The sequence below is a fragment of the Molothrus aeneus genome, chromosome 11 (assembly GCF_037042795.1).
Source record: "Molothrus aeneus isolate 106 chromosome 11, BPBGC_Maene_1.0, whole genome shotgun sequence".
In the NCBI taxonomy this organism is placed as follows: domain Eukaryota; kingdom Metazoa; phylum Chordata; class Aves; order Passeriformes; family Icteridae; genus Molothrus; species Molothrus aeneus.
This window is the reverse complement of record NC_089656.1, coordinates 18,045,832-18,073,347: the sequence shown is the minus strand read 5'-3', so window position 1 is coordinate 18,073,347 and position 27,516 is coordinate 18,045,832. Positions and strand designations below refer to the sequence as shown.

General features: G+C 47.0%; 1 protein-coding gene across 1 annotated transcript; it reads right to left on the bottom strand.

Moving 5' to 3' along the window:
• Nucleotides 1–56: 56 nt before the first annotated feature.
• On the bottom strand, nucleotides 57–27,516 carry ATP2C2 (ATPase secretory pathway Ca2+ transporting 2). The gene is made up of 27 exons (XM_066557351.1): nucleotides 27,418–27,516; nucleotides 21,563–21,673; nucleotides 20,833–20,949; nucleotides 17,823–17,912; nucleotides 17,290–17,325; nucleotides 17,137–17,198; nucleotides 15,880–15,988; nucleotides 15,654–15,803; nucleotides 15,237–15,305; nucleotides 14,856–14,931; nucleotides 14,563–14,629; nucleotides 13,291–13,415; nucleotides 11,301–11,398; nucleotides 9,815–9,916; nucleotides 8,913–9,002; nucleotides 7,435–7,536; nucleotides 6,718–6,874; nucleotides 4,956–5,126; nucleotides 4,527–4,624; nucleotides 4,389–4,439; nucleotides 3,649–3,815; nucleotides 2,942–3,010; nucleotides 2,747–2,863; nucleotides 2,015–2,162; nucleotides 1,345–1,440; nucleotides 902–1,043; nucleotides 57–311 (listed from the first exon to the last, which is right to left on the bottom strand). The coding sequence occupies exons 1-27, from the start codon at nucleotides 27,514–27,516 to the stop codon at nucleotides 199–201; spliced, it is 2,832 nt and encodes a 943-aa protein (XP_066413448.1). The 3' UTR covers nucleotides 57–198.

Genomic DNA, 27,516 nt, shown 5'->3' with positions numbered 1-27,516 from the left:
ATACCTGCTCTTGGTTAAAAAAAGGAGCCACTCTGGAGATTTCTGCAGACAGCTCACATGGAGGGGGAGAAGAGTCTCTGGTGTAAGGACTGTTGGTACAGCTGCACTTGAGTACCTTCAGGAAGGATGTGTGGGTCACAAAGCCATGGACTGGGATTGTCACAGCTGTGTTCCAGGTGTATTTCAGAGCAGTCTCAGTCAGTTGTGACATCCCCTGGTGTGCTTTGGGGGGCAGCAGCGCTTTTCACAGAGTTTGATGAGCTCGGAAACCACAAACACCGAGGAAGCCAGGCCGGTGAGGAACAGCAGGTCTGGGAGAGGAGGGAGTGGAGGTGAGCCCAGCTGGGCAGGAATCCCAGCCCAGAGCTTCCCTGCAGCTGGAATTGGGCTGGTGAGCCCCTGTGAGCCCTCGTTGCACCTTTGCCAACTGAGTTAGGGACAGCACTGCAGCACACAAGGGCCACCCTCAGCTGGGATGGTCCCCTTGGAGGGTGGAAACAGGAATAATTTGGGATTCCTGCCCCCTGCTTATGACACAGCACAATGTAGATGGAACACAGTGTGGTAGGGTGCAATTTGCTGATTGCAATCTGTGTTCCATTTCAGCTGGGAAACTGAAGCTTAACCCAGCTCTTTACAAAGGGAGTGTCTGCATAATGATCTGAGAAATACCATCATACAGAGCTGGAAAATCTTGGCATGTCTCAATTTACTTGCATTTATGTGCAGTAAATCAATATTCAGAATGTAAGCTGGGATAATATGAACTACTGCTACTATTTGGGACAGCTCTGTGTAAATACACAGAGTTTGGAGCTGTTGGTTGATCTCTGCTACCAGTGATGTGCTGGGAGCTGACAGAGCCAACCAAAACCAAACCATTATTTATTTTGCAACTTACCTACCACTCCTAAATTCTCTGTCTGGAAGATCTTTTGGAGTGGAGGGATGTAGATAACTGCCAGCTGTCCCAAAAATGAGCCAAGCACGGAATACAAGAACATGCGGTTTCGGAAAAAGCCGATTTCAAATATCAACTTTGTCTAGAAAAGGGAAAAAAAAATTAAAAGTAGCTTTTCCCAATCTCTGTTGGAGCTAAATGACACCCTGTTTCTTTACATTTCATCTCCATTACTTTTTAAGTTACATAAACACTAACTTAGAGCTATGTAATTGAAAGTGTAGTTGCTCTTGTGATGGATAATTTTATCTGTATAAAAATTTGATAAAAATCATACTGCTTTAAATAACATTAAAAAACCCCTTACTATGCAAAATGCTGGTATTCTAATGTTTATGTTTGTGATTTGAGACAAGAAATTACTGCTGACAGAGCCATCTCACCTGAGAGCGACATGTCAGGGCATTGAAGAGGTCAAAAAACACAAAACAGGTGAAAGTCATCGTTGTGGTTCGAGGAGTTATGCCCCCTGTTGGATTCTGGGAGCACACAAAAATTCAGGGGTTAGTTTAACCTTACAAAAATATGCCAATTCAATAGAAGAATTAAATGTTCCCTTTAATGAGCCCTGTCAAATCAAAGGGTAGTAAAACAAAGGAGTAAATGTAGTTCTAGCTGTTGTAGGTAGCGTTCAGTTCTCTCTGCTAATTTTATAGTTTATGATCTTATCAATCATACTTGAAATTCTTAAACTGATGTGGACTTTGAGTAAAGAACATCCTAAATTAAATTACTGAAACTTAAAGTACCAACAGCAATCCATTGTACTTGGCATTTTCTGCTGGGAAAATGGAAAGCTGGAGGTGAAAACTCCCTTAAAGTATTGATTAAGTAATAGGTTTCCCATTCTGGATTGGATGGACCAAATTAGAGGTAAGAGAGGGAGGCAGGAGCAGAGCTGGGAGCTGACCCTGCTCTTTCAGCCCTCTGCCCACACTGATCCTTCCCCATGGGATGGATTCCAGAAAGTTTCTCACGTCCTTCAGAAACTGCCCTCACTTTGTGCTCCACCCACCCTGATGGAAACAAGATCCGAGTGCAGATTTCCCTCACCTCCTTCCAGAAGACAAAGAGGGTTCCACTGATGATGATGATTGCTGACATGAAGATTTTCAGGATCAGGGATTTGCTGAGAATGGTGTCTGTGATGCACCTGGGGGGCTGCTTGATGGTGTCCCTGTCAACAGGTTCAACCCCCAAACTGCCTCCAAGAGAAGCAGAGGGATGTGTTAATTAATGCAGGGTTCCAGAATGTTCATCCTGAGAAACCAGGATGGAGCTGGAGGGTGCAGTTCTTTGGGACACAGTGCGACTATTCCAACAAGGTGACATAAGGCCCAAATTAGTCCATGTCACTGATACCAAAGGTCTTTTCTGCACATTGAGCTGCTAAAATAACATTAAATGCTCAGACCACCCCAGAGTGAGAGTGAGCATAATGTGGAAGCTGTAATTGTATTTAGCTGTAATTGTAATTAGCAGTTGGATGGTTCCTAAGTCTTGTGATTTTGGGGCATATCCCCACTACTCCCTGGTGGTACTTTCACGATAACAGGCCATTCCTAGCCAAAAAATGGAATGGTTAAGTGATTCCACCATAAACCAGGAAAATACAGAAAACCTCAAGTAAATGTGAAGTGCTTTTTGAAAGATCAGGAGGGAACAGAAATGCAGCTTATTGAACCACTGATGATGATTGATGAGGAATCACAACAGTTTGTGTTCCTAGGCCAAATTCAGACATATTAAACCCAAGATTATTTTACTCATTGGGCTCTTCCATACCTCTGTGCTGGTGGCCCATCCATGATGATGTTGATCCATAAGATCTGCATGGCATTGAGTGGGTTGGGGAGGTTGAGCACTGTTGATAGGGTAATTAGGCTCAAAGCTGAAATACTCCTGCAAGCACAGAACATTATTGTGCAGGGCCTCACCCCAGAGGTGCTTTCACAGGAGCTGAAGCGAACAGGAACTTACGTGCTCAACTGGAACCGGACAAAATTTTTTATGTTGTAAAATATTCCCTTTCCCTCTTCTATTGCATTCCTGGAAGGGAGAGGGGATTTTATTAAGTAAAGAGCACTCCCACTGTTTACACTGAGCTCCCTGGGACACTCAAAACACAATTGTCTTTTGTAGCCCTTATTTCAGAGGAAGTTCAGAGCCCAGCTCAGGAGGAGGTGCAGCTTCTCACTTACAATTCCTTTATCCACACATAGATCTGAAAGCCTGGCTCACGTGGCCAGGTTTTGGTTCATAAAGCAGGCCTGGGACCTATTTATATACTCACTGTACCTTGCCCACTCTGTTGTTATGAACCAACAGAGCATTGCAAATTACATTTTTCCTCTGAGCTTTCTGGATGAGGCAGAGTACGAGGTAGAATCATAAAGGTTGGAAAACACCTCCAGGATCACTGAGCCCAAATTATGACCAAAAAAGCTCTGATCTACCCAGACTGGTGCTCTCAGATCCCCAGTTAGAGGAACCAGGGCTTTCAGGTGCAAGGTGGCTTGGTCAACATCACTTGGAAGGAAAGTCATCGTTATGTGTGCAACTACAGACGAGTCAGATCCACCCTGGGGCTCTCCACTTCCATCCCCAGCCCTCCTCACACAACAAACAGGCTTGCTGCAGTAGCCAGCCAGAAAAGAGCTGCAGAGTAAGAAAATCTCCAAACCTACATGACTTTTGAGAAGTCATCATCCACGAGGATCATGTTGGCAGCCTCTTTGCTGACGTCTGTCCCTGCCCGTCCCATGGCGATCCCGATATCGGCGGATTTCAGGGCCACGGCGTCGTTGACCCCGTCCCCTGTCATGGACACCACAGCACCAGCCCTCTGCAAGGCCTGTGGGAGAGGACAGCTCAGGGGCTCTCAAACCAGGACAGGAACAAGCCATGCTGGCAATTCAGAGCCTGGACTGTTTGCTTTGCTCTTTTTGTATTGAAGGATCAGAAGCTCTGTTGGACTCTGAGGGTGAAATGGACTCGGCACCGCACAGAGCACAAAGCTCAGAGCAAGAATTCGGTTTTTCAGGAGTATAGAGAATCTCAATATATATATATATCACCCCAGCAGAAGTTAGAAGAGGGGAGTAAAATCCTCAGAAATCATTCTCCTGATGTTGTAGTTGCTAATACCTCACTAGTTGTTTTTTTTTTTGTATGCCCAGGGCCCAGACTTGCAAGAAACATCATAAAAATCATAGAATATCCTGAGGTGGAAAGGACCCACAAGGATCATCAAGTCCAATTCCACAGCTAATACCTTCAGAGAAACAGTGCCAGTGCTCTAGCTGGGGTTTTACAATCCTTTAGTTTGAGCTGATGCTGCTGGGGAAGACCTGATCATCCAGAGAACTGAGGCTCCCTCCCCCTTGTTTTTGTGAGGTGTACAATGAATTTCACAGGCTCTTATTACCTTTATTATTTTTAGTTTGTGCTTTGGACTTGTTCTGAAGAAAATGGAAACCTGAAAAACAACAAAGACAAAATATAATCTCGTATTAGATGTAAGCTATTGGAAATAGGCTTTTTTTAATGTAATCAAAGCCATTACATTTTGGACAGTGGAGGAGAGCTCTGCCTCTGCCAGTTGGTCCAGCTCTTCCCCAGACATGGCTTTCAGCTTCCCATTGCAGAGACCAATATTCTGTCCTGCAAAGAAAAGAGATACTCACTCTCTAAATATTAGTGGATTCTATAATGCTAGCAATGCTATCTGTGTCTTTTAGGAGGCTTACACTGAGATTTTGCCATTTCTGGTGCTAAAATAGTGTAATTAATTTACTGGAATTTGGCCCAGAGTTTGTAGCTGCTCTATACTCCATGTAATGTTTGTTTCAATGGAAAAGCAAAAATTCAGTGACCTTTAAAGGCTCTACTGAGCACACAGAAACGATGATAAAGTTGATTATTAAGGGATAAAACACTGGACTGATGTGACAGACATGCCACAGAGCCCCAGGAGAGCAGCAAAGTTTGGTACCTATAGCCACAGCTGTTTCCAGGGCATCTCCAGTGATCATCTTCACTGACACACCAGACTCAAACAGGATTTGCAAAGCTTCTTTCACCCCAGCCCTTGGGGGATCAATTATTCCCACCAGACCTAGAAATGTTAGTTTGCCAAGTTCTGGACCTGAAGCCAAAGCAAGTACTAGTAACAGAGGGGAGAAAAAGAGGACAAGAATAAATTGTTAATGATGTATTTCCGTGCTTTAAAAGGAATATTTAGAGAGGATATTAAGTTGCCGGTTTCCCGGCAGAAAAAGTCATTAAAAACAGATCTTTAGTCATTACAATCAGATCTTGTATAGACACAAAAATTCAGTCCACTAAATAATAGTTTCTCTGAATGAGAGCATTTCTGTTTGACATGTTTCTCTTAAGATTTTTTTCTTTCTAATTTTAAGCTGTGTACCACGTCTTGTCTAAATGCAGATGGATTAAATCTGGACAGTGTTATGTTAAACCAGACACTGTTAAACTACTAAGTTAAACAATAGCATTCCTGCAAAAACTTACACTTTTTTTAAAACCTAAAAATGTGAAATGTAAATTCAGTTAAACCAGTGAAACTCCCACCATGTAAACATCCAGGCTCTGAACATTTTGTCTCTGTTCCTGGTGCACACCCGTTATCATTCAATCATTCTTAAATCACTCAAGGATATTTTGCCAGGGGTTCATGTCAGCATTGCTTTGATGATTGAATCAAAAGCTGCAGCAGCTGCCTGAGTTAATCACTTCCCCTCAGAGCAGTAATTTGCCATTGCCACGAGGGCAGATAATTTGGATATTTTAAATCAAGCACTGCACAGGGGCTCTTAACCACAGGACACAGGGTGGGAGAATCTGTACATTAACTCCACCATCCTCCAGATCCTGCTGCCAAGGCTTGTCCTCATCTCCTTACGAGCTGGGAATGGTGTCTGTGTCACTGTGTGGAAGCCTGAGATGTTTCTGGGGGGATCTTCTGGTGATGAAGGACGTGCCACATGGATAAAGCTCCTGTGGGCTGTGCATTGACAGGCAGCTGGGATCAGGAGATCGAGAGATTTGGGCCTAGCAAAGGACTGAACCAAGCTTCAAACAGAAATCTCAGCTCCCAAATCCATGTTTGGAACTCCTTCCAAAGTGGCTTTTTGTTGCTGTCTTCACCAAAACCAAAACTTGGCAGAGCAGTGCTTAGATCAGGCTCAGCACAAAGCTCTGCAGTGCAGCACCCAGAGCGTGTCCCAGACAATCACAGCTCCCCATGGAAGAGAAACACTCAATTTCCAGTGGTTGTTTTCAGCTCCTTTCAAATTCACTAATTTAAACCCAGCACAAAAATCCAGATCAGCCAGCAGACCTAAGACATGGCCCTTGGCACTCTGACAAGAGTTTGGAAGAGACCGTGAAAGTGATCTAAGAACTGAGGGCTTTAAGGTGAAACTTGAGATTTAGACTGGAGATTAGGAATAAATTCTTCTCTGTGAGGATGAGGAGGCCCTGGCACAGGGAGCACAGAGGAGCTGTGGCTGCCCCTGGATCCTGGAATGTCCAAGGCCAGGTTGGACATTGGGGCTTGCAGCAGCCTGGGACAGTGGAAGGTGTCCCTGCCCATGGCTGGGGTGGGATGAGATGAACTTTCAAGTCCCTTCAACCCAAACCCTCCTGTGATTTTGTGAGGACTGAGCCTCTGCCCATCCTAACCATAACAGAGCAGGAAAGTTTTAGGCCAGATGGGGGCAGTAAGGACTGACCTCGAAGTCCTGAGGAGCCCATTCTCTTTTCCTCCTGCTGGTAGAGGGCTTTTTGCTGGGGTGTGAGTGACAACGAGATGCCACCACTGTTGTACAGAGTGCAGTGCTGAATAACTTCTTCAAATGCTCCTTTCATAAAGTAAATATCTTCCTGATCCTTGAAAGCAAGGAGAGAATACACTTTGTCCAAAAAATGGAGCATATTTTAAATGAAAAAGTCTTTAGGTAGAAAAGATCCTGTTTCCTCTTTTACCTGTTTCAAGAGATGCACAGGAGCATATATTATGGATAGGATGGGATATTTTTGCTCTGGCCATTTTTCATGTTCAGCCCTCACAGACAGCATGGTGATGAAAAGGTTGGTGAGTTTTTAAACCAGAGCATAATATCAGCCAAAATGAGCTCCTTAACCCAGTAAGGGATAAAGGGCCAACCTTTCCTCCCAAACACCAGACCTCTCTCTCTCTGTCAGTTATCTCTGAAAAGATTTTGTTTTCCTGCTCGAATCACTGTATCAAAAGTATTCCTCCCTCCCATTCAAACTCAGTTTTACAGGCTAAAACCCCCCACAAGCTGGGAATTTTGAGGTTTGTTCCATTTTCTCCCGACATAGTTAACTCCTGAAAACATTATTTGCTGAGGAGATACCATTTCATGCCCATTGTTGAGGTGCACAATTAGAAACACGAAACCAGCCCCTGCCTCTGTTTGCTTTACCTGATTTTTCAGTGTGCATTTCACAGCCATCCACTTCTGCTCAGAGCTGAATGGAATTTCCTTCTTTCTTACATAAATGTCCTTTATGTCAGCTAATTCCATCTGAAGCAAGGTAAAACAAAAAGAGCTCTGTGAGGCTGGGCATTGCCAAAACCTGGATATATTTTCCATATCACAAGGATTGACTCTTGACTGTGTCCTTCCAGGCTGTCAGATACCACAGAGCTCAAGAGAAAACATGAGGAGAGCAAAATTCATATTTCAAACATTTTTTTCCCTTTTGGTGTGGCTGATATGGGGTAAATTACATTGGAGTTTGAAGCTTGATTCCTGAAAAAGTTTTAAAGAATTAGGGAGCTGCTCTGCCTTTCTGAAAGCTTCAAGTCAAAGGAGGATCAAGTCCATTCCCTAAATCTATGGCTGAGCAGATTTCTGGGTTTCTTTTCTGGGTTATTTCCCAGCAACTCTAGTTGAAAGAAGAAAGGAAATAGCAAATAAAAGAATGGTCAGTTGTGGATGTGGCTTTGAATTATTTCCCAATGAATTACACTCAAAAAGCAATTCACAACAAAACCTTTCAGTCCAAATCAATTCACTCCTGCTCCAGCAGTCTGGGGGTGTGCCAGGTGAAGTGGGAGACACTGGAAGCTGCTTTTGAGCACCTCTGTCCCCAGCTCCCACCAAACCAAAACATTAAAAAGAAAAATAGAAGAGACCCCCTCCCTCATATTCTGCCATTGCTTGGCTTGAATTCCAGAGCAGGAGGAAGGTTTTAACTCAGCATCTGGGGAAAGGAAATGCCATTATTTAAAAAGAAAAAAACTTGAGAAATCATGATTTCACTGCTAGAGTTATGAACTTTAAAAGCAGGAGGTAAGATCAGGTGTTTGCAGGTGCATCCTATCATCAGGGACCTGAGGGCTGAGGCCACAGCCTGGGTGACAATGATGAGGTGACACCTTGGGGTGTTTCACAGCTCTGCCTGGGAGTGTGAGTCCAAAATTCATAAAAACATCTTGTTTTACATAATCATGACCAGGAAAAAGTATAAGCCAGCAGATGCCCCAAAATGAGGGTGACACTCTGCCATTCAATCTGGCCTGGCCTGTTCCTGCCCATTTTTAACTCTTCTCTTCCTCCTGGACTCTTCTTTGGTACGTGCAGGAAATATAAAAAAGTCTGTCCCATCTGAGCCCACAATAAATGCATTACCCAGCCTAACTGCAGGATTAACCAAGCCAGGCAATGATTTCTGTCAGCACAGGAGCTCAAGGCAAGTGTTTGTCCATGACTAAAGGATGGCTGGGAGAGGACACATCTGTGACCTTGGGCAGAGGGGACAAGAGAGGACCAAACCCAGCTGTGGAATTAACAGCAGTCTCACTCTGCTGCCAGACCTCACAAATCCAGCTTTTAAAAAATCATTTATTTATTTATTTATTTGAATTGCAGGAAATTTGAAACTCTAAGGGTCTTACCTTCATTGCCAGGGCAATGAGAGCTCCTTCTGTGGGTTGTCCTATCACGCTGTTTTTCCTGATAACAGCATTATTGACTACACAGCCAGCCTGGAGAAAGGGACAGGTTTGCATGAGCTATTTTTTGTCATTACTGAAGTCACAGCTTTTTAATCTCTTTAAATGAAATGATGCAAGGTTGGGGAATGAAAGGAGCCACATCCCAAAAGTTTTGGGAAAAATTCAGCAGCATCACTTGAGATCAGTTCTTGTGTTTTCTGAAGCCACTTAATGCATATAATACACCAATATTTTGGTAAAATATTATGCTTTGGATAAATTAACATCAAGAAAACATAAGATACATCTAATGAGCTTCATAGATCATGAAAATGAAGGCTCAGTCTCTCCTACTATTGTTTCTAATGTGCAGTATGAATAAAACAGGACCTAGTCTCCATTTGAGATTCCAGCTCAAATCATTTCACCACCCAAACACTCCACTTTACCCTACAGCTGAATGTTCAAAATTTTATGTAAGGCTGACACAAAACCCAGAGAACATCACAATAAATTTATAAACTGACTGTGTGGCTGGCTAATGTCTAGAAACTGTGCACATTAAAAACCTGAACAGGGTAAAATCTATTGGTTTCTCCTCTGCCAGAATTGTATTTTTCTCCAGAATATCATTGACTCCTGAAGCTGATGGCTCTGGTCTCTCCCTGCATGCCTTATGATCACTGCCTTTACTCCTAACTTCAGGAATTACATCACACCCAGTCTTTCCATGAGAATGTTTTAGCAAACCAGTCCATTTTAGAATTACAAAAGTGGTTTTTTTCACACTAATTATCCAAAATTATTTGTGCAACTGAAAACTGAATGTAACTAGGATGAGCTGCTTCATAATTTATACTTACCTCCACGAGTTTCCCGACGGAGATGTTGGAAAATTCTTTAAGGATCTCCTTAGATGGCAGAAGATAAACATTTCCTTCTCCATTGTAGCCCACCCCGCTGACCTGAGGGAGGGAGAGAGAGAGAGGTGGGAAATTTCCCCTTTGCCAGGCAGGACTGGACTGCAGATGTGTGCAGGGGGCTGCACTCAAGAAAATTCTCATTTTGAAGGAGTGCAGGGGTTCTTCTTTCTCTCTCAAAGCAAGGCTTGAAGGAAAGGTTGCAGACAGTGACAATATCACATTAAAATGGCTTTTTAGGGACAAAAGGAGTGAATTTGTCCTATATGGAACTTGTTTGCTGGGATTCCAGAAGTCTCCTGCAGCTCAGGGGAGAGATGCAGACCTTTGGCAGTGGCAGTGGCATCCCTGGGTTTGTTCAAGCCCTGCTCTCTTGACTGTCTGTCTCTCCTCTGCCTCACATTTTGCATTTTCCCTCATTTTGCACAGGGAGGAATGAACCAAGCAGAGAATGAAGCTGCTCTTATAATAAGTATTCCTGCAGGAGATGGAACAGGAGTGAGGTGACACAGAGAGTCCAGGTTTCTTCAGGAGGTTGAGTTTTATTGAAAACCTATTCTTTTATATACCATTCCAATACAGGTGGACCTGATTGGCCATTTAATCAACACCCCATCACACCACTGGCTAATTAAGAAGACAACCTTTGGCAAACATCTTATGAGAAAACAACTGTCCAAAACACCAGCTGCAAGATTGCTTGAAATCTTTCTCTCAACCTTCTCAAAACTGCCCAGAACAATTCCTGGGAAGGTTTATCTGTCTTTCTCTCTCTGACCAGACTGTCACATCCACAGGTCAGTGGCAGGGTTCAGAATTTACAGTAAGTGCAGGGAACAGCAGGTTTTGCCAATCACAGAATCACAGAATGACCAGGTTGGAAGAGACCTTCAAGGTCATCGAGTCCAACCCAGCCCCAACCCCTCAATTACACCCTGGCACCCAGTGCCACATCCAGGCTTTGTTAAACACACCCAGGGATGGTGACTCCACCACCTCCCCAGGCAGCCATTCCAGTATTTTGTCACTCTTTCTGTAAAAATCTTCTCCCTGATATCCAACCTGTATTTCCCCTGTCGCAGCTTGAGGCTGTGTCCTCTCATTCTGACATTTGTTGCCTGGAGAAAGAGACCAACCCCACCTGAGCACAGCCACCTTTCAGGGAGCTATACAGAGTGGTAAAATCACCTCTGAGTCTCCTTTTCTCCAATGAACACCTCTGTGGGACCCGAGCAGTTCTGTCCCCTCAGCCCCACCTCTGCTTGTCCCCAGGCCTGCAAAAACCCCTTCTCTGCATGGAATATGACAGAAACTGCTGGGTTTGGGGCTGGCCAGCCTCTCAGATTGGGTCTGAGAGAACCAAAAGCAGCTGGAGTGCTGCTGGATTCCAGCAGGAGAGGCTGGGTCGGCTCCTCAGCCCCATCCCTACCTCAGCCTGGCAGCCGTCCGAGGTCACGAGCCGTGTCACCGTCATCTCGTTGGCAGTCAGGGTGCCCGTCTTGTCCGAGCAGATGACATTGCAGCAACCTGGGGCAGGGGTGGCTCCAGTCAGAACTGGGCAATGATGCAGCCCAGCAGGGAGATTGGGGGGGAGGGAACAAGTTTCACTCGTGGTGTTTGAACTGCACCGGTGAAAGGGAGAAAAGATTGAAAAGTGGGTGAGGTTCCTAACAGGGAAGGGAAGGGAAGGGAAGGGAAGGGAAGGGAAGGGAAGGGAAGGGAAGGGAAGGGAAGGGAAGGGAAGGGAAGGGAAGGGAAGGGAAGGGAAGGGAAGGGAAGGGAAGGGAAGGGAAGGGAAGGGAAGGGAAGGGAAGGGAAGGGAAGGGAAGGGAAGGGAAGGGAAGGGAAGGGAAGGGAAGGGAAGGGAAGGATTTGAGTGCACACTGGGGCATTGTGAGCATCACTGGGGTGTGAGATGTGGCAGGGGACACCTGGAGAGGGTCACATTGTTTTGGTCAATGTTTCTGAGTTGCAGTATCACTCAACAGAAGAGCTGTTCTATTCCAAAAAGACAGACCCAATTCCCACCCTGCCAATTAAGCCTTGCTTCTCCAAATCAGGAATAGCAGCCCTTCCCTGCCTCACCAAGGGACTGTGAGAGGAGATGGGTTAAAAACTGTCACAAAAAATACTCAAAGATCCACATCTAAGAGCAGAATCTGCCCCTTTGCTCTGCTCTGTGCCATTTTTCCAGAGCACATTTTTCCAGAGCCCATTTACAAAATACCACAAAAGGGTGAATTAGCAGAGGCACCACTTTCCAGATAGTTTCTACTCCCAAGAAGGGAGGAAATTAATACAAAATAAGCATCAGGCTCCAGCTCTCTTCTGAGTGTGAATATCTTCCCTGGCTCTGGGGGTGATCACAGTGCTCAGGCACAAACCCCATGAGCACAGTGACCTCCAGGTAAAATGGAGAAAATAAAGCAGATTGGGCTGCAGTTAAATGAATCACACTTTGGAAGGATTAGCAGACAGCAAAGCTGTGACCTCCAATACCTCATTTTCAGTGACTGATAATTAAAGAAGGATTGTTTTTCTCCTTTTCAGAAGTTTCCCAGACAGTTTTGGCTGTGCCTTCTCTGCACCTGCAGTTCCGCCTCTGTGGGCGCAGCCCTAGCAGAACAAATTCCCTCAGGAGGGAAAAGCCCTTTCAGATGTCCTGGGTCAGGGCAGAGACAATAAAATCGGGGTGATAAGATTCCTTAACTGCAGAACAAACAAGGGCAGTTCAAACAATAGCAGTGTTTCCTGAGAGGACAGGTTTTAGCTGCAGGACCTGGCTGTGCAGCAGATTTTGGTGTTTATTGTGCCTTTAATGAGTGGTGCTGAAGAGACTCTGTGTCTCCTCCTCCATATCCCTGCCACCCTGACCAGGGCAGAGCAGCAAAGCCTGGAGTGAGGGACAAATTAAAGATAAGGGGAGCTGGAAGAACAATTCCATCCTGGTTCATTGTGCCCTGCAGCTGTGAAGTTGTGCTGGACACCTCCTCAAGTCCCCTCTGTCCCCCTCTCCGTGACTTTTTGGATATCAGGGAGATTTCCACCCAGCCTGCAGAAGGAAAAATGGCTTTATTTCTGCTGCCAGGAAGGGGCTGGGGAGGTTTTTTTAGCCAGACACTGAAGAAGTGGGAGGGATGGACCTGCAGGAGGATCCCACAGCATGGAGAGGAAGGAGAAACCAAGATTTTAACCCAATGTGTGCCTGCTCCCCGTGGGCTGGGTTGCACCATTCCAACCATGTTCACACCACCAAACTAAGGGAAACACAGGGCAGAAAATGTATTTAATTCTGAGTGGGTTGCTCTGTCCCAGTAACCCTATTCCAAATTTATTTTTCTGGATCAGCCTGTGGCTGCCCAGCTCAGATTTTGGAGCCTGGCAGGTGACCAAGCCATGTAGCCCCTCTGCAGCCTTACCTAAGGTTTCTACTATGGGCAGCTTCTTCACAATCACCTTTTTCTTGGCCATGCGCAGCACTCCCAGCACCAGGGTGACAGTGACCACGATGGGCAGCCCCTCAGGGATGGCAGCCACGGCCAGGCTGGGGACAGCAGAGACACAACAGCCTCAACACAGGGGCCAAACCACAATACTGACCCAAAGGTGCCAAGGAACATCCCCAGGGCTGAGTTTTCCTTAGGGGATAGCCCTTGGGACTCCTGGCACACTGTAAATACAAAAGCAGGATGTTTATCCAGCCCTTCGAGCTTTTCCTGGATGATTTTGACAGAGCAGTTATTTTTCTTCTTTACATTGCCAAAGAGAAGTAATTTCTGGTTAAGCCAGGGTGTAGAGGTTGGATTTAATTTCATTTATTTAACTTTCTGAGGATGGGAATTGAATATTCCTTGGCATCAGGGCTCACATATTAACCACTGGCTCCTGGCCATGTGCAGCTCCTCACCTCCTCTCTTACCCCACAATGTGGGGGACAGAACCAGCTCCCCAAATGTCCCCATTATCAAAACCTGCAACACCTGATATGCTGGAAAAATCCACCCCAGTCTGTATATTGGATATTAGATATTCCTTGGGAAACTCTGAATGCTTCTAGGCATGTGCAAAATGTAATCCAGGAGACCTTATAAAACCATCACCTGCCCTCCAAAACTCAGGATTAACCACTTTCCTTGCACTGAATCAGTTTGGCTTCTCTGTTGTCTCCTCACCCAGGATTTTTTTTTTCTTTCCATAGAACACTTCTTTATTTAAGAATTGATTTTAGAACCATGACAACACCAAGTTAATAGGTTTTATGGGCACTGCTGAAAACACATTTTATTGTGTTTGATTAAGAAGCTGTGCATGCGTCTTTCTGCTGTGTGAGGTGTGCATTCCTTTCTTTAGATGTAAATCCAGTAGGAACAGCAAAGAGCAATATTTGCTGTTGGTACACTCCCACTAAATTCACAGCACAGATAGGAAAGGGCACTCACAGCAGGATGAGGTAGAGATGCCAGTGAAGATTTTTGAGATAACAGTTTGCAAAATTATATGAACCCTCAAGCTTAGTTCTGTTTTCCTCCACTCTGTTTAAATCTCACATTAATTTTGCCAGGGCATGAGAAATATGTATTTATGAAAGGTTTTACTCAAGTTTTCTTATGTGAAACATCCATGTTTTGAACAGGGAATTCCTTGGGATGTTTCATTAGAAGTGAAAGAGAAAAGGCCTCTCCAGTCCTCACCTGACTCCAATGGTGAACATGCTGAGGAGATGCTTCCCTTGCAGCCAGCCAATGAGCATTATCAAACCTGGGGGTGTAAAGGATTTAATTAAAAAAAGAATTTAAAAATTCCCTAACCTGTTTTAGCTGATGTTGTAGAACTAAAACCCAATGAGGCATCCACATCTCTCCTTCAGTGCTGTCTCTGCTGGAACCCCCAAAGTCCAGGTAAGCCAGACCCACCAGTGCTTTTGGGAGAGCACAGAGGGATCCCACAGCCATCCATGCAAGCGTGAGCCCTGCATCCCACTCACCAATTATCCCAAAGGAGAACAGGGTCAGCTGCTTCCCCAGCCTGTCCATGCTCTTCTGCAGAGGAGTCTTGGGAGTCTGGAAAAAGTAGAGATGACTGGTTTTCCTTTGGATGTTGTGTGGGATGAGGGGATGATGGTTAGCTCAGAGCAAGTGACCCAACAGTTCTGGTTTCAATCCATGGTCCCTTGTGCTTTTCCCACCCTCAACCCTCCAAGGGCAGAGCCTATTCTGTCCTTCTCTGTCACTTAGTGTCCCTCACTCACACGGGCATTGTGTGGCAGCAGCAGAACTGAGCCCAGTGCACTGACTCCTGGCACTGCTCCTGCTCACAAACTTTCACCCAGGACATCCAGAATTTCCCCAGCCAGGGACTGTGTTACCTCCTCAGCCTGCATCATCTTGAACACCTCGCCAAACTGGGAATTCTCACCCGTGCCAATAACCACGCCCTGAAAAAAGGGGAAAAGAGAGATGGAGGTGGGAAAACCTAGAGAATCCCAGACTGGTTTGGGTTGGAAGGGACCTTAAGCCTCTTGTTCCAGCCCCTGCCGTGGGCAGGGACACCTTCCACTATCCCAGGGTGCTCCAAGGCCCATGCAGCCTGGCCTTGGGCACTGCCAGGGATCCAGGGGCAGCCACAGCTGCTCTGTGCCAGGGCCTCCCCACCCTCACAGGGAAGAATTCCTTCCCAATATCCAACCTCCCCTCTATCATTCACCTTTTCCTGTCTCTCCATGCCCACACCAAAAGAATCTGTAATTAATGCCCAGGAAAAGATCAGTGATGTCAGGACTCACTTTCCCCTTCCCGTATCGCACCAGGGTCCCCATGAAAACCACATTGCTCAGCGTGGTGATGTCCCCAGCCTCCAGCAGCACACCCTCAGTCTTGTTGCAAGGCTCAGCTTCCCCAGTAAAGCTGGATTCATCCACCAGCAGATCTGTAACCTAATTCAAAAGGTTCATTTCTGGCACTGTTAAGACAAGGGCTTTGCCAGCCAGGCTGGTTTCCCGCTGAATTTACCTCGATGAGCCTGAGGTCTGCAGGAACCCTGTCACCCACAGACAGGTAGATGATATCTCCAGGCACCAGCTCTCGTGCTAGAAGGTGCTGCAGTTTTCCTTCCCTTAGGCTACACGAGGCAAATGGAGGAAAAAGAAGAAAGGGAAGCAGGCTGTGAGGGTTTTATTCCTTCTGCAAGCTTGGGAATGTGGCTGGCAAGAAAGCAAGAAGCCTTGCCCCAAAGAGCTTCCAATGTAAATAAGAACAGAAAATCTTCATAGCAATGAGCAGAGGATTATGTTCAGCTTGGGCTTGGTTTTAATTCGTAAATAGATGGGCAGGTTATGGATGATTTACATTTCAGAAGTGACTTAAACATTGTTTATACAGTAGAGGAGCAATGAGAAGTTGTGCTTTCATGCTTTAAATAATAAATTGCAGATTCTTGAACCTAAAAAAGAGGCTTTTTAAAGCTAGAATTACCCCTGGCATTCCACTGTTGCATTCAAAGTGGAGCCTTCCAGGCAGTTGGATGCTTCTGGTGTCATATCATAAATAAATAAAGAACCAACAGTGGGGTTTGTAAGCTCCAGGGTGAACTTTGGACCAGAGGAAAACCCCACACCTCTTTGGCAGGGCAAGGCTTCCCTGAGCTTCACAACTTTTTCCTGTTGGCCGTGACAAAACTGATTTGCAAAGACATAAATAAGGAAAACGTTTCCTGTGATTTCCAGCACTGATAACAAACATCAAAGCCGTGGGGAAAGCGGTGTCTGATCCACCCTGCAGCTGCTCCATGGGCTGTGACCTGGCTGTGCCTGTGCCTGACACGTGTGTGCAGCGCCAGGCAGGACAGGAACCCCATCCCACCTGCACCTGCACTCAGGTGCTGCTTTGTGCCCAGATCTTGGGGGGAAAACTACCCTAAAGCAAAAAAATATATACACAGGTGAGGTTTTTCCTGCCTGGGGAGACAGTGACATGCAGGATGCTGCAGGGATGTGGAGCAGGATTTTTCTGGGACCCTCCTGTCTTAGCATTTATTCAATTCCACAGGATGCCTACTCCTTATTTCTAATTTTTCCCTAATAGTTAAACAAAAATTCTAATAATTTCTGATCAATACTGATTATTTCATCCCTGACCTAGAGCTGCACCCATTCACAGTGCCACCCCTCCAGAGACCAGCTTCTCACTATGTGCACCACAGCCTGGAATAAATCTCTTCTCCCTTTGGTGCTGCCCTCTCAGCCCCCTCCCTGCTCAGCCCTGGCTCACCAGTTGCACTCGGGGGGCACCAGCTTGTTGAGCTCTTCCAGGGACTTTTCTGAGCGATATTCCTTGGAAAGGAGAAGGGAGAGGAGAGCCAAGTTACAGCAGGGGGCTCAGTGCTGCTGGCCATGGCCACGGGCAGAGCTCTGCACAACCCACCTGGATGAAGGCCACGGTGACCACGATGAGCACAGCCTGAGAACAGAGGGGTTACAGGTGTGGGCACAGGGACCATGGGGCAGGACAGGGGCCACCACCGGGGGGACAAAGGACAGGGGCCACCACCATGGGGATGGGGGACATGACACACACCATGGGGATCAGGAACACAACACCCACCATGGGAATGGGGAACAGGTGACACCCACCATGGGGGAAAGGACAGGGACCACCATCACGAGGACAAATGACAGGTGTCATATGGGTGATGGGGCCACCACTATGGGGATAAAGGACAGGTGACATCCACCATGGGAATGCAGGATGGGGGCCACCCATCATGGGCATAAAGGACAGGTGTCACATACCAAGGTGATATAGGACAGGTGACACCCACTGTGGTGATGGGGACAGGTGACACATACCATGGTGAGAGGGACAGGTGACACCATGGTGATGGGGACAGGTGACACTCACCATGGTGATGGGGACAGGTGACACATACCATGGTGATGGGGACAGGTGACACTCACCATGGTGATGCTGGCGGCGTCCTCGTACTCTTTGGTGATGACACTCACTAGAGCTGAGGCCAGCAGCAGGAGAATGAGGGGGTTTTTGAACTGAGAACACAAGGGAAATATGGAAGGAGAGGTGCTGAAGGTGAGCTGGATGCAGACCCTCAGGAAGGGTCCCTCAGGAAGGGTCCCTCAGTCCCACAGGAAGGGTTCCTCAGGAAGGGTCCCTCAAGAAGGGTCCCTCAGGAAGGATCCCTCAGTCCCACAGGAAGGGTTCCTCAGGAAGGATCCCTCAAGAAGGGTCCCTCAGTCCCACAGGAAGGGTTCCTCAGGAAGCATCCCTCAGGAAGGGTCCCTCAGGAAGGGCCCAGCAGGAAGGGTCCCACAGGAAGGGTCCCACAGGAAGGGTCCCTCAGGAAGGGTCCCACAGGAAGGGTCTCACAGGAAAGGGTTCAGCAGGAAAGAGCCCAGCAGGAAGAGTCCCACAGTCCCTCAAGAAGGGTCCCACAGGAAGGATCCCACAGGAAGAGGCCCTCAGGAAGAGTACCACACTCCCTCAGGAAGGATCCCACAGGAAGGATCCCACAGGAAGGATCCCACAGGAAGGGTCCCACAGGAAGGGCTCCAGCAGGAAGGGCTCCAGCAGGAAGGATCCCTGGGTGGTTTTGCTGCAGGGAGGGTCCCTCAGGAAGGGTCCCACAAAAAAAGGTCCCTGGGTGGTTTTGCTGCAGGAGGGGTCCCACAAGAAGGGTCCCTCAGGAAGGGTCCCTGGGTGGTTCTGCTCCAGGACCCTCCCTGCATCGTGGTCAGGTTCTGCAGTTCCTGCCCCACAGGGGATTGGTGGCCTTGGGGACCAGCAGGACAAAGTCTGCTGCAGTCTCAAACTGCACCAAGGGAAATGTAGCTTGAATATGAGGGAAAATTTTTTCACAGAAATGGTGATAAAGTTCTGGAATGTTCTGCCTGGGTAGGTGGTGGAGTCACCATCCCTGGCTGTGTTTAACAAAGCCTGGGTGTGGCACTGGGTGCCAGGGTTTAGTTGAGGGGTTGGGGATGGGTTGGACTCGATGGTCTTGAAGGTCTCTTCCAAATCAGTGATTCTGTGAATTCTGTGAAGTTCACACCAAAACACTTTTCCCCTTTTTGCACAGGCACTGCTCCCCTTTGCAGACACAGAGGTGATTCCAAAAGCTTCTTAGATGAACAATAAGAACAAACAAAACCTTTACTGTCTTTTTAGAATCTGAAACCAGAAATCCTCTTTCTTCTTTTTCATTTTTTCTTTAATTAATCTGCTCAAATCTTCACTGGACTGAGGGCTGTGGGAGTCAGGTGCTCACTTGTTTCACTTCTAAACAGAGATTTTGAGTTCCCTTCTCCTACCTGAGAAAATTACAGCTCTGTTTAACTGCTGTGGGAATTGATGGAAAGGAATTAAATGGATAAAGATAAATCTGCCTGCTTCATGCAACAGATGTGTGGTGATGCTCAGCAGGAAAGCCAGGGTTTAAATTTATTCCTGGATGGATCCAAAGGTGAAAGTCCCTCCATTCCTCTTTGGAAAATCGAGGCAAAGGGAGTGTTTACAAAAATAGCAGCTGGAAAAAGCCACAGCAAAGGGCTGCTGGGTGTGAATGGTGCAGGAGCAGAGGCACCAAAAGACTGCAGGAGGATCAGAAATGTATCAACAAATCCCTTTGGTGTCCCTGTAGGAGAAACTGGTTCTTAAGGCTGAGCAGAAAAAAACCCATCTCACTTTTTACCAGGAATCCTTGGAGAGATTTAGTGATCCTTACCAAAAGCTTAAAGAATATCAATCATATAAAAAAAGGGATGAACCATGAAATAAAAATGAAGTCTTTCAAAGCAACACAAATCCTTGTGATTCAACTAAGCAAGATCAGTCAAATCACTGGTTGGAATTGAAAAATAAAAACAAACAGACAAGGCCTTCTTGTCTGGTTAAAAGCTCTCAAAGAGACGTGAAAGTTGTATTAAATGCTGTTGAGAAATAGATAATAAAAGCAAAACTCAAGGATAGCTCAGGAAGAGCTGGGGAAAGAGAAGATGACAAATATCACTTTCTGCCTGGCTTTTGGGGCAGTTGGTGTGAAATTGTGGATGTCAGCAGCACATGGCACCATTTCTGAATGTACCTGTCACTGAATCTCTGACAGAGACCCTGATGTCTCAGGTTTTGGCTTTTCTATTTCTCACATTCTGTGCTGCTTCAGTGTGTGGGTCTGGGTTCACATCATGGGATGCTGAGCTCTGTGCACAGAGCAGGGAGACAAAACAATTCCTGCTCCAGCTGGGCACCAAGGACAAATGATCCAAATCTCAGCCCAGGAGCACAAACACCGTGGGCTGGAGAGAGAAAAACAAGGATGGGACTGCAGGGGCTAAAGCTGGAATGGGACAATGAACTGCAAGATGCAAATGGAGCAGAATTGATCCCAGGGAGAGACCCCGTGACCAATTGTCCATTTTTTTTTTTTGGTGGCCATTTTGGGTTGTGCTGCCCAAGGTGGATCCTCTTAAAGAATCCCTACTTTATCTCCATCTAGTCTCTGTTCTGGGTCAGCCTTCACAACCCTAAAACTCCCCTGAGTTCCACAACTGCCCCTTTCCTGGAGGGACAGCCAAAATCAGAGCATCTCCAGACCAGAGCATCCTCCAGCCACCACTGGCTCTCCTCAAACCTTTCACAAATTTCTCACTTGCCTTAAAGGGAATAAATATGCTCCAGCAATCTGATCTACAGTTAGATTTGTGGGCTGTGTGGGGATGAAAAGGTCCATTTCTGTTTGCAGATGTTATCTGCACCCTCAGGGAGCTGCAGAGGAGCCTCACAGTGGCTTTTCCCAGGAGAAGGAGCAGTTCCTGTGCCCAGGGCACAGCCTGTTCCAAGGCTCAGCCTCTGGAAGTAGAAACCCTGAATATTTCAATGCAGGCACACGCTCAGCAAAACCCAGCCAGGTTTTGTTCCTGCCAAGAAATGAGGATCTGTGCAGAAAATCCTCACCTGGTCCAGATATTTCTTCCATATTGGCTCTGTGTTCTCTACTGAAAATTCATTCCAGCCGTGTTTTGACCGGCGCTGGAGCACGGAAAACTCAGAGAGTCCAGTCTGTAAATCAACCTAGAGGGGAAAGAAACCCAAACCCATTTCATATTATAGTTACAGAAAACTTCTTATGTCAAATTTATATTAAACCCCTATTAGCAGACTAGGCAAGATCTTCATGGCTCAGTCCCACATGAAGAAAATAAATCTGTCTGTTGTTCTTCTGTTTAAATATGTATTTTTGTTAAACTATAAAATTTTACCATCAACCACCACAGAAACCCATGAAGTAAGCACAAGTTAATTAAAAAAAAGTATATTTCTAAAAGGGAGAAATTATATCATAGATGATGAATTAGAAATCTAAAATAGTAAAGGAAGAAGGATTTTCTGACTGCACTGTGTATTTAAAGAGAAAATAAAAATAAATACACCCTGACAAAACTCAAAGGGAACAAAATGAGAAGGGATAAAATCTATTCTGCCTGGATTTAAAAAATCCTGAGGTCAGAAACCAAAATATAGCCAAGCACTAAAGCTTTCCCTGGCTGTGGGGACACTCAGAGGATCCATCCCACAAAAAGGCAGTGGAATTGGGCACTCCAGTTTGCAAGGCAATCAAAGGCTGATTTTGCAGCTCAGGCCATTCCCACAGGCAGGTCCCACATTCCCAAGGGCAAATCCTTACGTTGAGGGCTCTTGCCAAGTCCTCCTTGTGGCATTTACAGGCGTCCTTCGGGGGCAGCACTGCCACCTCCTGCTCCTGCTGGATGATTTTCAGCTCACACTCCTCCTGGGGCTGAGCAAACACAGCAAAGCACTCGTCAGGTGAGAGCAGTGTTAATTAAAGCTTTCCAGCAGCTCCTTGCTGCTTCTCTTCATCCCATTCCCTTCCCTCCCCTTGCCAGCTGGGCTCCTTCGGTCACTACAACACTTCCCAAATCTCAGCGCTTTAGTACCAGCTCGAATTAATCCTGAGCGCAGGCTTAAAGGCAGGGGCAGGTTCTTGTGGGGGGAGAGAGGCTGTGAGGAGCTGGGGAGCCACAGAGGGAAGCTCATGGTGCTGGTGAGGAAAGGTTTGTGCTGATCAGGAAAGGTTTGTTCTGTTTGAGTGTCCTGCCCCAGAGCAGCTCTGTCTCCTGCCAGTGTCTCACAGCACAGACTCGGTGCCCAGAGCAAGGAAAACACCTTTCCCCTCCTAAAAACATAAGAAATGAACTGAAAATGTGAGCTAGAAGTGTGAGCCAGAAGGAGAAGCAAAATCTCCCCTCCTGTGTCCAGGGCTGTTTTGCTCCACCACTGACTCTGTAACTCCTCCAAGCAGGGTAAACCCTTCCTGCCCCATCCAGGCAGCCCAAACCCTCAGCATCCCAATCTCTCCCTTTCAATTCCCCTAATTTCCTTCTCTAAAATGCACTTCCCACAGCAGCAGCATCCCCAAAATCTCTGCCAGGCCCACAGTGAAGGCACTGTGATCAGGCTAAGAACAAAGAGGGAGAATTCTGCCCCTTCCCAAGGGACAGGAGCTCCATTCCCTTTTCCCTTCATCCATAAAGCACAGGAGGGTGTGCTCATTAAAAAGGAACCCCCAGAGAGCGTGGCAGGCACTGGGCACCAGCTCCCAGCACCCTGGAGTGTTTGCTGTGGGATGCACTCAGGTCTGGCTCTTCCTCCTGCAGGGGTATTTGGAGACTTGAACATTCAGGAACTTTCTAGGAATGTGCAGGGCTTTGCAAGCTAAAGCCTGAGATAAATGCAGAAAATCATAAAAGCAGAAAATGATAAATGCAGAAAATGTCCTTGGCTGTTTTCTCATGGAGTTGGTTTCAGTTTTGGGGTTTCTGGAGGGCTCAGAGCATCTCTAAGCCCTGATCCTGGACCAGGCTTTAGCCATATCCATCTGTTGCAGCCCCTTTTAAGGCCATTTCCTGACATTTCCCTCAAGCTGGTGACCCCATTTTGCCCAGAGAAGTTGCAGCACTGCTCCCCTTTTTGAGCCATCCTAGCACTGGACATCACCCTTATCTCCACATCTCCTTAACAGACCTCATGAGAAGGGACAAAAATACTCCTTCCATGTTTAAAACTCATGATTTATTGGATTTATATCCCTCGTTGGGGGATTTATTTGATTTATATCCCTGTTTGGATGTCCTGGTTGTACAAATCCATCCGTTCCCTGTAACTTTGTTGACATCCAGACACTGAAATCCCAAAAAGCCACTTATGAAGATGGAAGGGTTTGGTGGGAAGAAAACACAAGGCTGCCATGGATAAACACATCCTGGAATTCACTTCCAGCCTGATTAATGTGGATCCTCTGTGCTGCAGGTGACACACACACAGGTATCAAGGTGCAGCTCTGCCCTGGAGGAGTTTAAATTTTAATAAAAGCAGCTGGAGGGCAGGAAGAGACCTGGACATGAAGATAACATGCCTGCAGTCCCCAAGGGAAGCGGGGCCCAGCTCTATCAGCAATATTTACCTTTAAAAAGGTGTGGAGGAAATAAATGCCAAAGGTCTGGATGTGTCTGAGCCCTCTGTGGTTTCTGCTCCTGGCAGCCAGGGGCTGCTGTGACAGGAACAGCTTCATTGGGATGAGTTCTCCCAATAAAAGGCTTCTCCCTTATGAGCATGGCACAGCTTTTCCCACCAGAACAGCCCCTGAAATGCATCAGAGGGGCCCCATCTCCCTCCTCCTCCTCCTCTGCATGTGCTGCCTCTGCAGAGCCCCTGTGCCCCAATCCCATCCCACCCCATGGATGTGGGGTGCCAGGCAGTGTCCTGGGCAAATCCCATCCCAAACAAACCTCTCCTGGCTGACATTGCAAAGCAGATGTGGCTTATCCACAATATCCATTTACATTTATAACCTTTATCCTTTCTGCACAAGAGCACAGACTCCACACAGCGGGGCAGGAAGAAATAACAAAAGGGGAATTCTCAGTTTATCTATGGCTTTGCAAGATCAGGAGATACTGGAGGCTGTAAAGAGCAGCTGGTGTGGCTGGGAGCCACCTTGGAGGTACCTGAGCATCCCTCATCCCAAAACAATCCATCAATTGTGCCACTGAGCAGCCCATGTGGAAGAAAGAGAGCATGGGGCTTTCTGCAGAGCACACAGCCCTTTTTGTGTACTCTGGCAAACAGCCCAAAAATATCAGTTCTAGGGATTTTCCCCCACCTCTGCCTCTGCTGAGGCTTTGCATATTCTTTATATTCTTTTCCCTGTCTTAGGTTACTTTGGAGCAGCTAATGGACTGCAGTCCAGAGTGGGCTGGGTTATTTAGTCTTCATGAAGCCTTTCCAAACATTAAAATTAATCCCTGCCAAAAATCCAATAAATTAATCAAACCATTCTCTCCAAAGCTTTTTACATTTCTTTTTTTTTTTTTGGTGGACATGGCAGGCAAAAATACCCATGTTCCAGGGGTGCAGGCAGGATGCAGAATCCAGCCCAGAGCAGCCCTCAGCCCTGCAGGTGAGGAACTGCCTTGCTGGGCTTCCCTCTCCAAGCTCCCAGCCCTTTCCCACCACCACCACCACGATTTCTGCACCTCCCACACAATTTCCCACTCCCCTGTTGCACATCTGCCAACAGAATTCCAATGTTTTTACGTGAAACAAAGATCTTGTCCCCCTGCTTGCAGATACAAATTTCAAGGTAGTGCCTTTGATTGTGCAAAAGGCCCCAGGTTTTGCAGCAAAGCTGATCTGAAGCACCCACCTGCAGCCCCTTGAGAGTGCTGCCCTGGGCTGTGCCCACTGGGGTGCCCCTGCTACCTGGGCAGAGGGAAAAGGGGATGTAAAGAAGCAGTGCCCAGGCTTTTCTCCCACTTTCAAACACACTGGGATGCTCAGAAGAAAAAAAATCTTTGACTGTTCTTCAGATTTCTGCAGGAAACAATTCTCCTGAAGTGGAAATCAGCCCCACAAGAATTGCCCTGAACTGGGGACTGAATTCTCCTGGTTCTGAACGGGGCACTGCAGGAAGGGGTTAAACCATGCCTAACAGAGCCTGCACAGGGCTGGGTGTGTGCTCTGCCATCTCTAGGAAACACCATGGCCACAGGTGAGCTGGCCAGCACCCCACAGTGACAGCTCTGGGGCTTTCCTTCACAGGAAATGTTGGGGAAGGCATTTCCTCACCAACTCTTGGGCATTTCTCCTGCCTGGAGTCCCATCAGATCACCTGCAATCACACCTTTATGGCCCAGCACAGTGCTTTGACCAAAATATTTATATTTATATTTATATTTATATTTATATTTATATTTATATTTATATTTATATTTATATTTATATTTATATTTATATTTATATTTATATTTATATTTATATTTAATGTATTTTATATAGTATCTATATTTATATATGTATTTTATATATATTTATATATATTTATTTAATATATTTCTATTTCTATTTCTATTTCTATATAGTATATATATTTCTACATGTATTATATATATTTTATATATATTTATTTTATATTTTTATTTTATATTATTTTACATATTTATATTTATATTTATATTTATATTTTGCACATAAGATTGAAAGTGCTCTGCAACTATTTTCAAGTGAAGTAGCAAAATGCCATCAAGTTGGGGGAAAATGAGTAATTTACCAGCCTAAATCATACTCTGGGAATAAGTTCCTGATTTACCAAGTTCTTATTTTCATTTTACACTGCTGTCTACCTCCTACCCCATGCCAAAGCTCTCCTCACCTTCCTCTCCTGTTACACACAGACCACTCTCTGCAAGGACCAGAGCTGAGGTTCAAGAGGGGTTTAGGTTTGGAGACAAACACATGTCACTATTTATTTTGGCACAGCATAAATGGTGCAGCCTAAGAACAAGCCAGCCTAATTGCCAGTGGCCTCCTGCCTACGTGCAATCAGAAATCTCAGGTGCCCACCAAGCCAGGGCGCAGGGACTTTCTGTAACCTCATCAAGATCTTCTTTTCCTGCGGTTTTGAGCTCTGGGTGAGCAGTGTAGAGCAGCATCACCCCATGCACTGCACAGGGTGAGAGTTCAGTGTCTCATTTTCCTCTCCCTGTGACACTGACCCACCCCACACGGCACAGACGAGCCTCAGGAAGGGGATTAGCTGAAATGATAGCTGGGAAAGGCTTCAGTCACTCAGGAAAAGCTCATGAATCTCTCCAAGTACGTGGCTGGAACTCATTGGGATGGCAGTAAGGGCTAAGCCCACGTGCTGAAGGATTTAGACAAATGGGGTTCACGTGGCAGAGCACCCAGCCCATCTGCCTTGCGCCAGAAAAACTGGGGCTTGAGCCATGGGAGCCTTGTGCTGAGCAAATAATCAGATCATCCCAGACTGGAAGATTTTGTGGTGAAAAACCAAGAAGAACAGCAAATATGTCACCCAAACCACCACTGGCCACTCCATCTGCACTGGGGACAGGGAGGGCACAGCAGTGCAGCATTTTGCAGGGAAGGAAAGCAATATTTCCTAGTGGACACTGTGGAAAGCCAGAACTCTCCTTGGCCACTGGCCACCAGCCATGACTGCAGGAACAGCACAGAGGGGTGCAGGGACAGGGTCAGAGCCTGAGGGTCAGAGCTCCAGGGTCACATCCTAAGGGTCACAGCTTCAGGGTCACATCCCGAGGGTCACAGCCCCAGGGTCACATCCTAAGGGTCACATCCCAAGGGTCACAGCTTCAGGGTCACATCCCGAGGGTCAAAGCCCCAGGGTCACATCCCAAGGGTCACAGCTTCAGGGTCACATCCCAAGGGTCACAGCTCCAGGGTCACAGCTCCAGGGTCACAACCTGAGGGTCACAGCCCCAGGGTCACAGCCCCAGGGTCACATCCCAAGGGTCACAGCCCCAGGGTCACATCCCGAGGGTCAAAGCCCCAGGGTCACATCCCAAGGGTCACAGCTCCAGGGTCACAGCTCCAGGGTCACAACCTGAGGGTCACAGCCCCAGGGTCACAGCCCCAGGGTCACATCCCAAGGGTCACAGCCCCAGGGTCACAACCTGAGGGTCACAGCCCCAGGGTCACATCCCGAGGGTCACAGCCCCAGGGTCACATCTTCAGGGTCACAGCCCAAGGGTCATATCCCAAGGGTCACAGCCCCAGGGTCACATCCCGAGGGTCACAGCCCCTCAGCCAGTGACCAGCACTGGTGGCAAGGTACCCTGGGGACAGGGGAGCCCTGCTCTCCATTTCCTCAGTCGTGCCCACACTCCCATGGCACTCCAGGGCTCTCCCACGTTCTTCCTTGGTTTGGAAGCTCCTCAGAGCAGGGAACAAAGCTCCTGGGCAGGATTCGGGCCTCATCTCTTGGATTACTGCATAGAAGCAAGGCTTCCCGTGGCTCCTGACCCTGGCAAACAGCACCCACCTCATCCCCCTGCTGCGGGAGCCACTGGGCTCGCACGGAGCGGGGACAGCGCAACCACAGCGACCTCGAGTTACCGGCGGGGACAAAGCAGGAGAAGCGCACAGAGCGAACCCCAAGCACACAAACTATCCCAGCAGGTCCAGGCAAGAGGCAATCCTCACCTCCTCTTCCGGCTCGCCGCTTCCCAGGGGCTGATATTTCTGCACGAAGCGGAGGAGCGACTTTTTCTGGAAGAATTTAGCGATGCTCCCTTGGCCCAT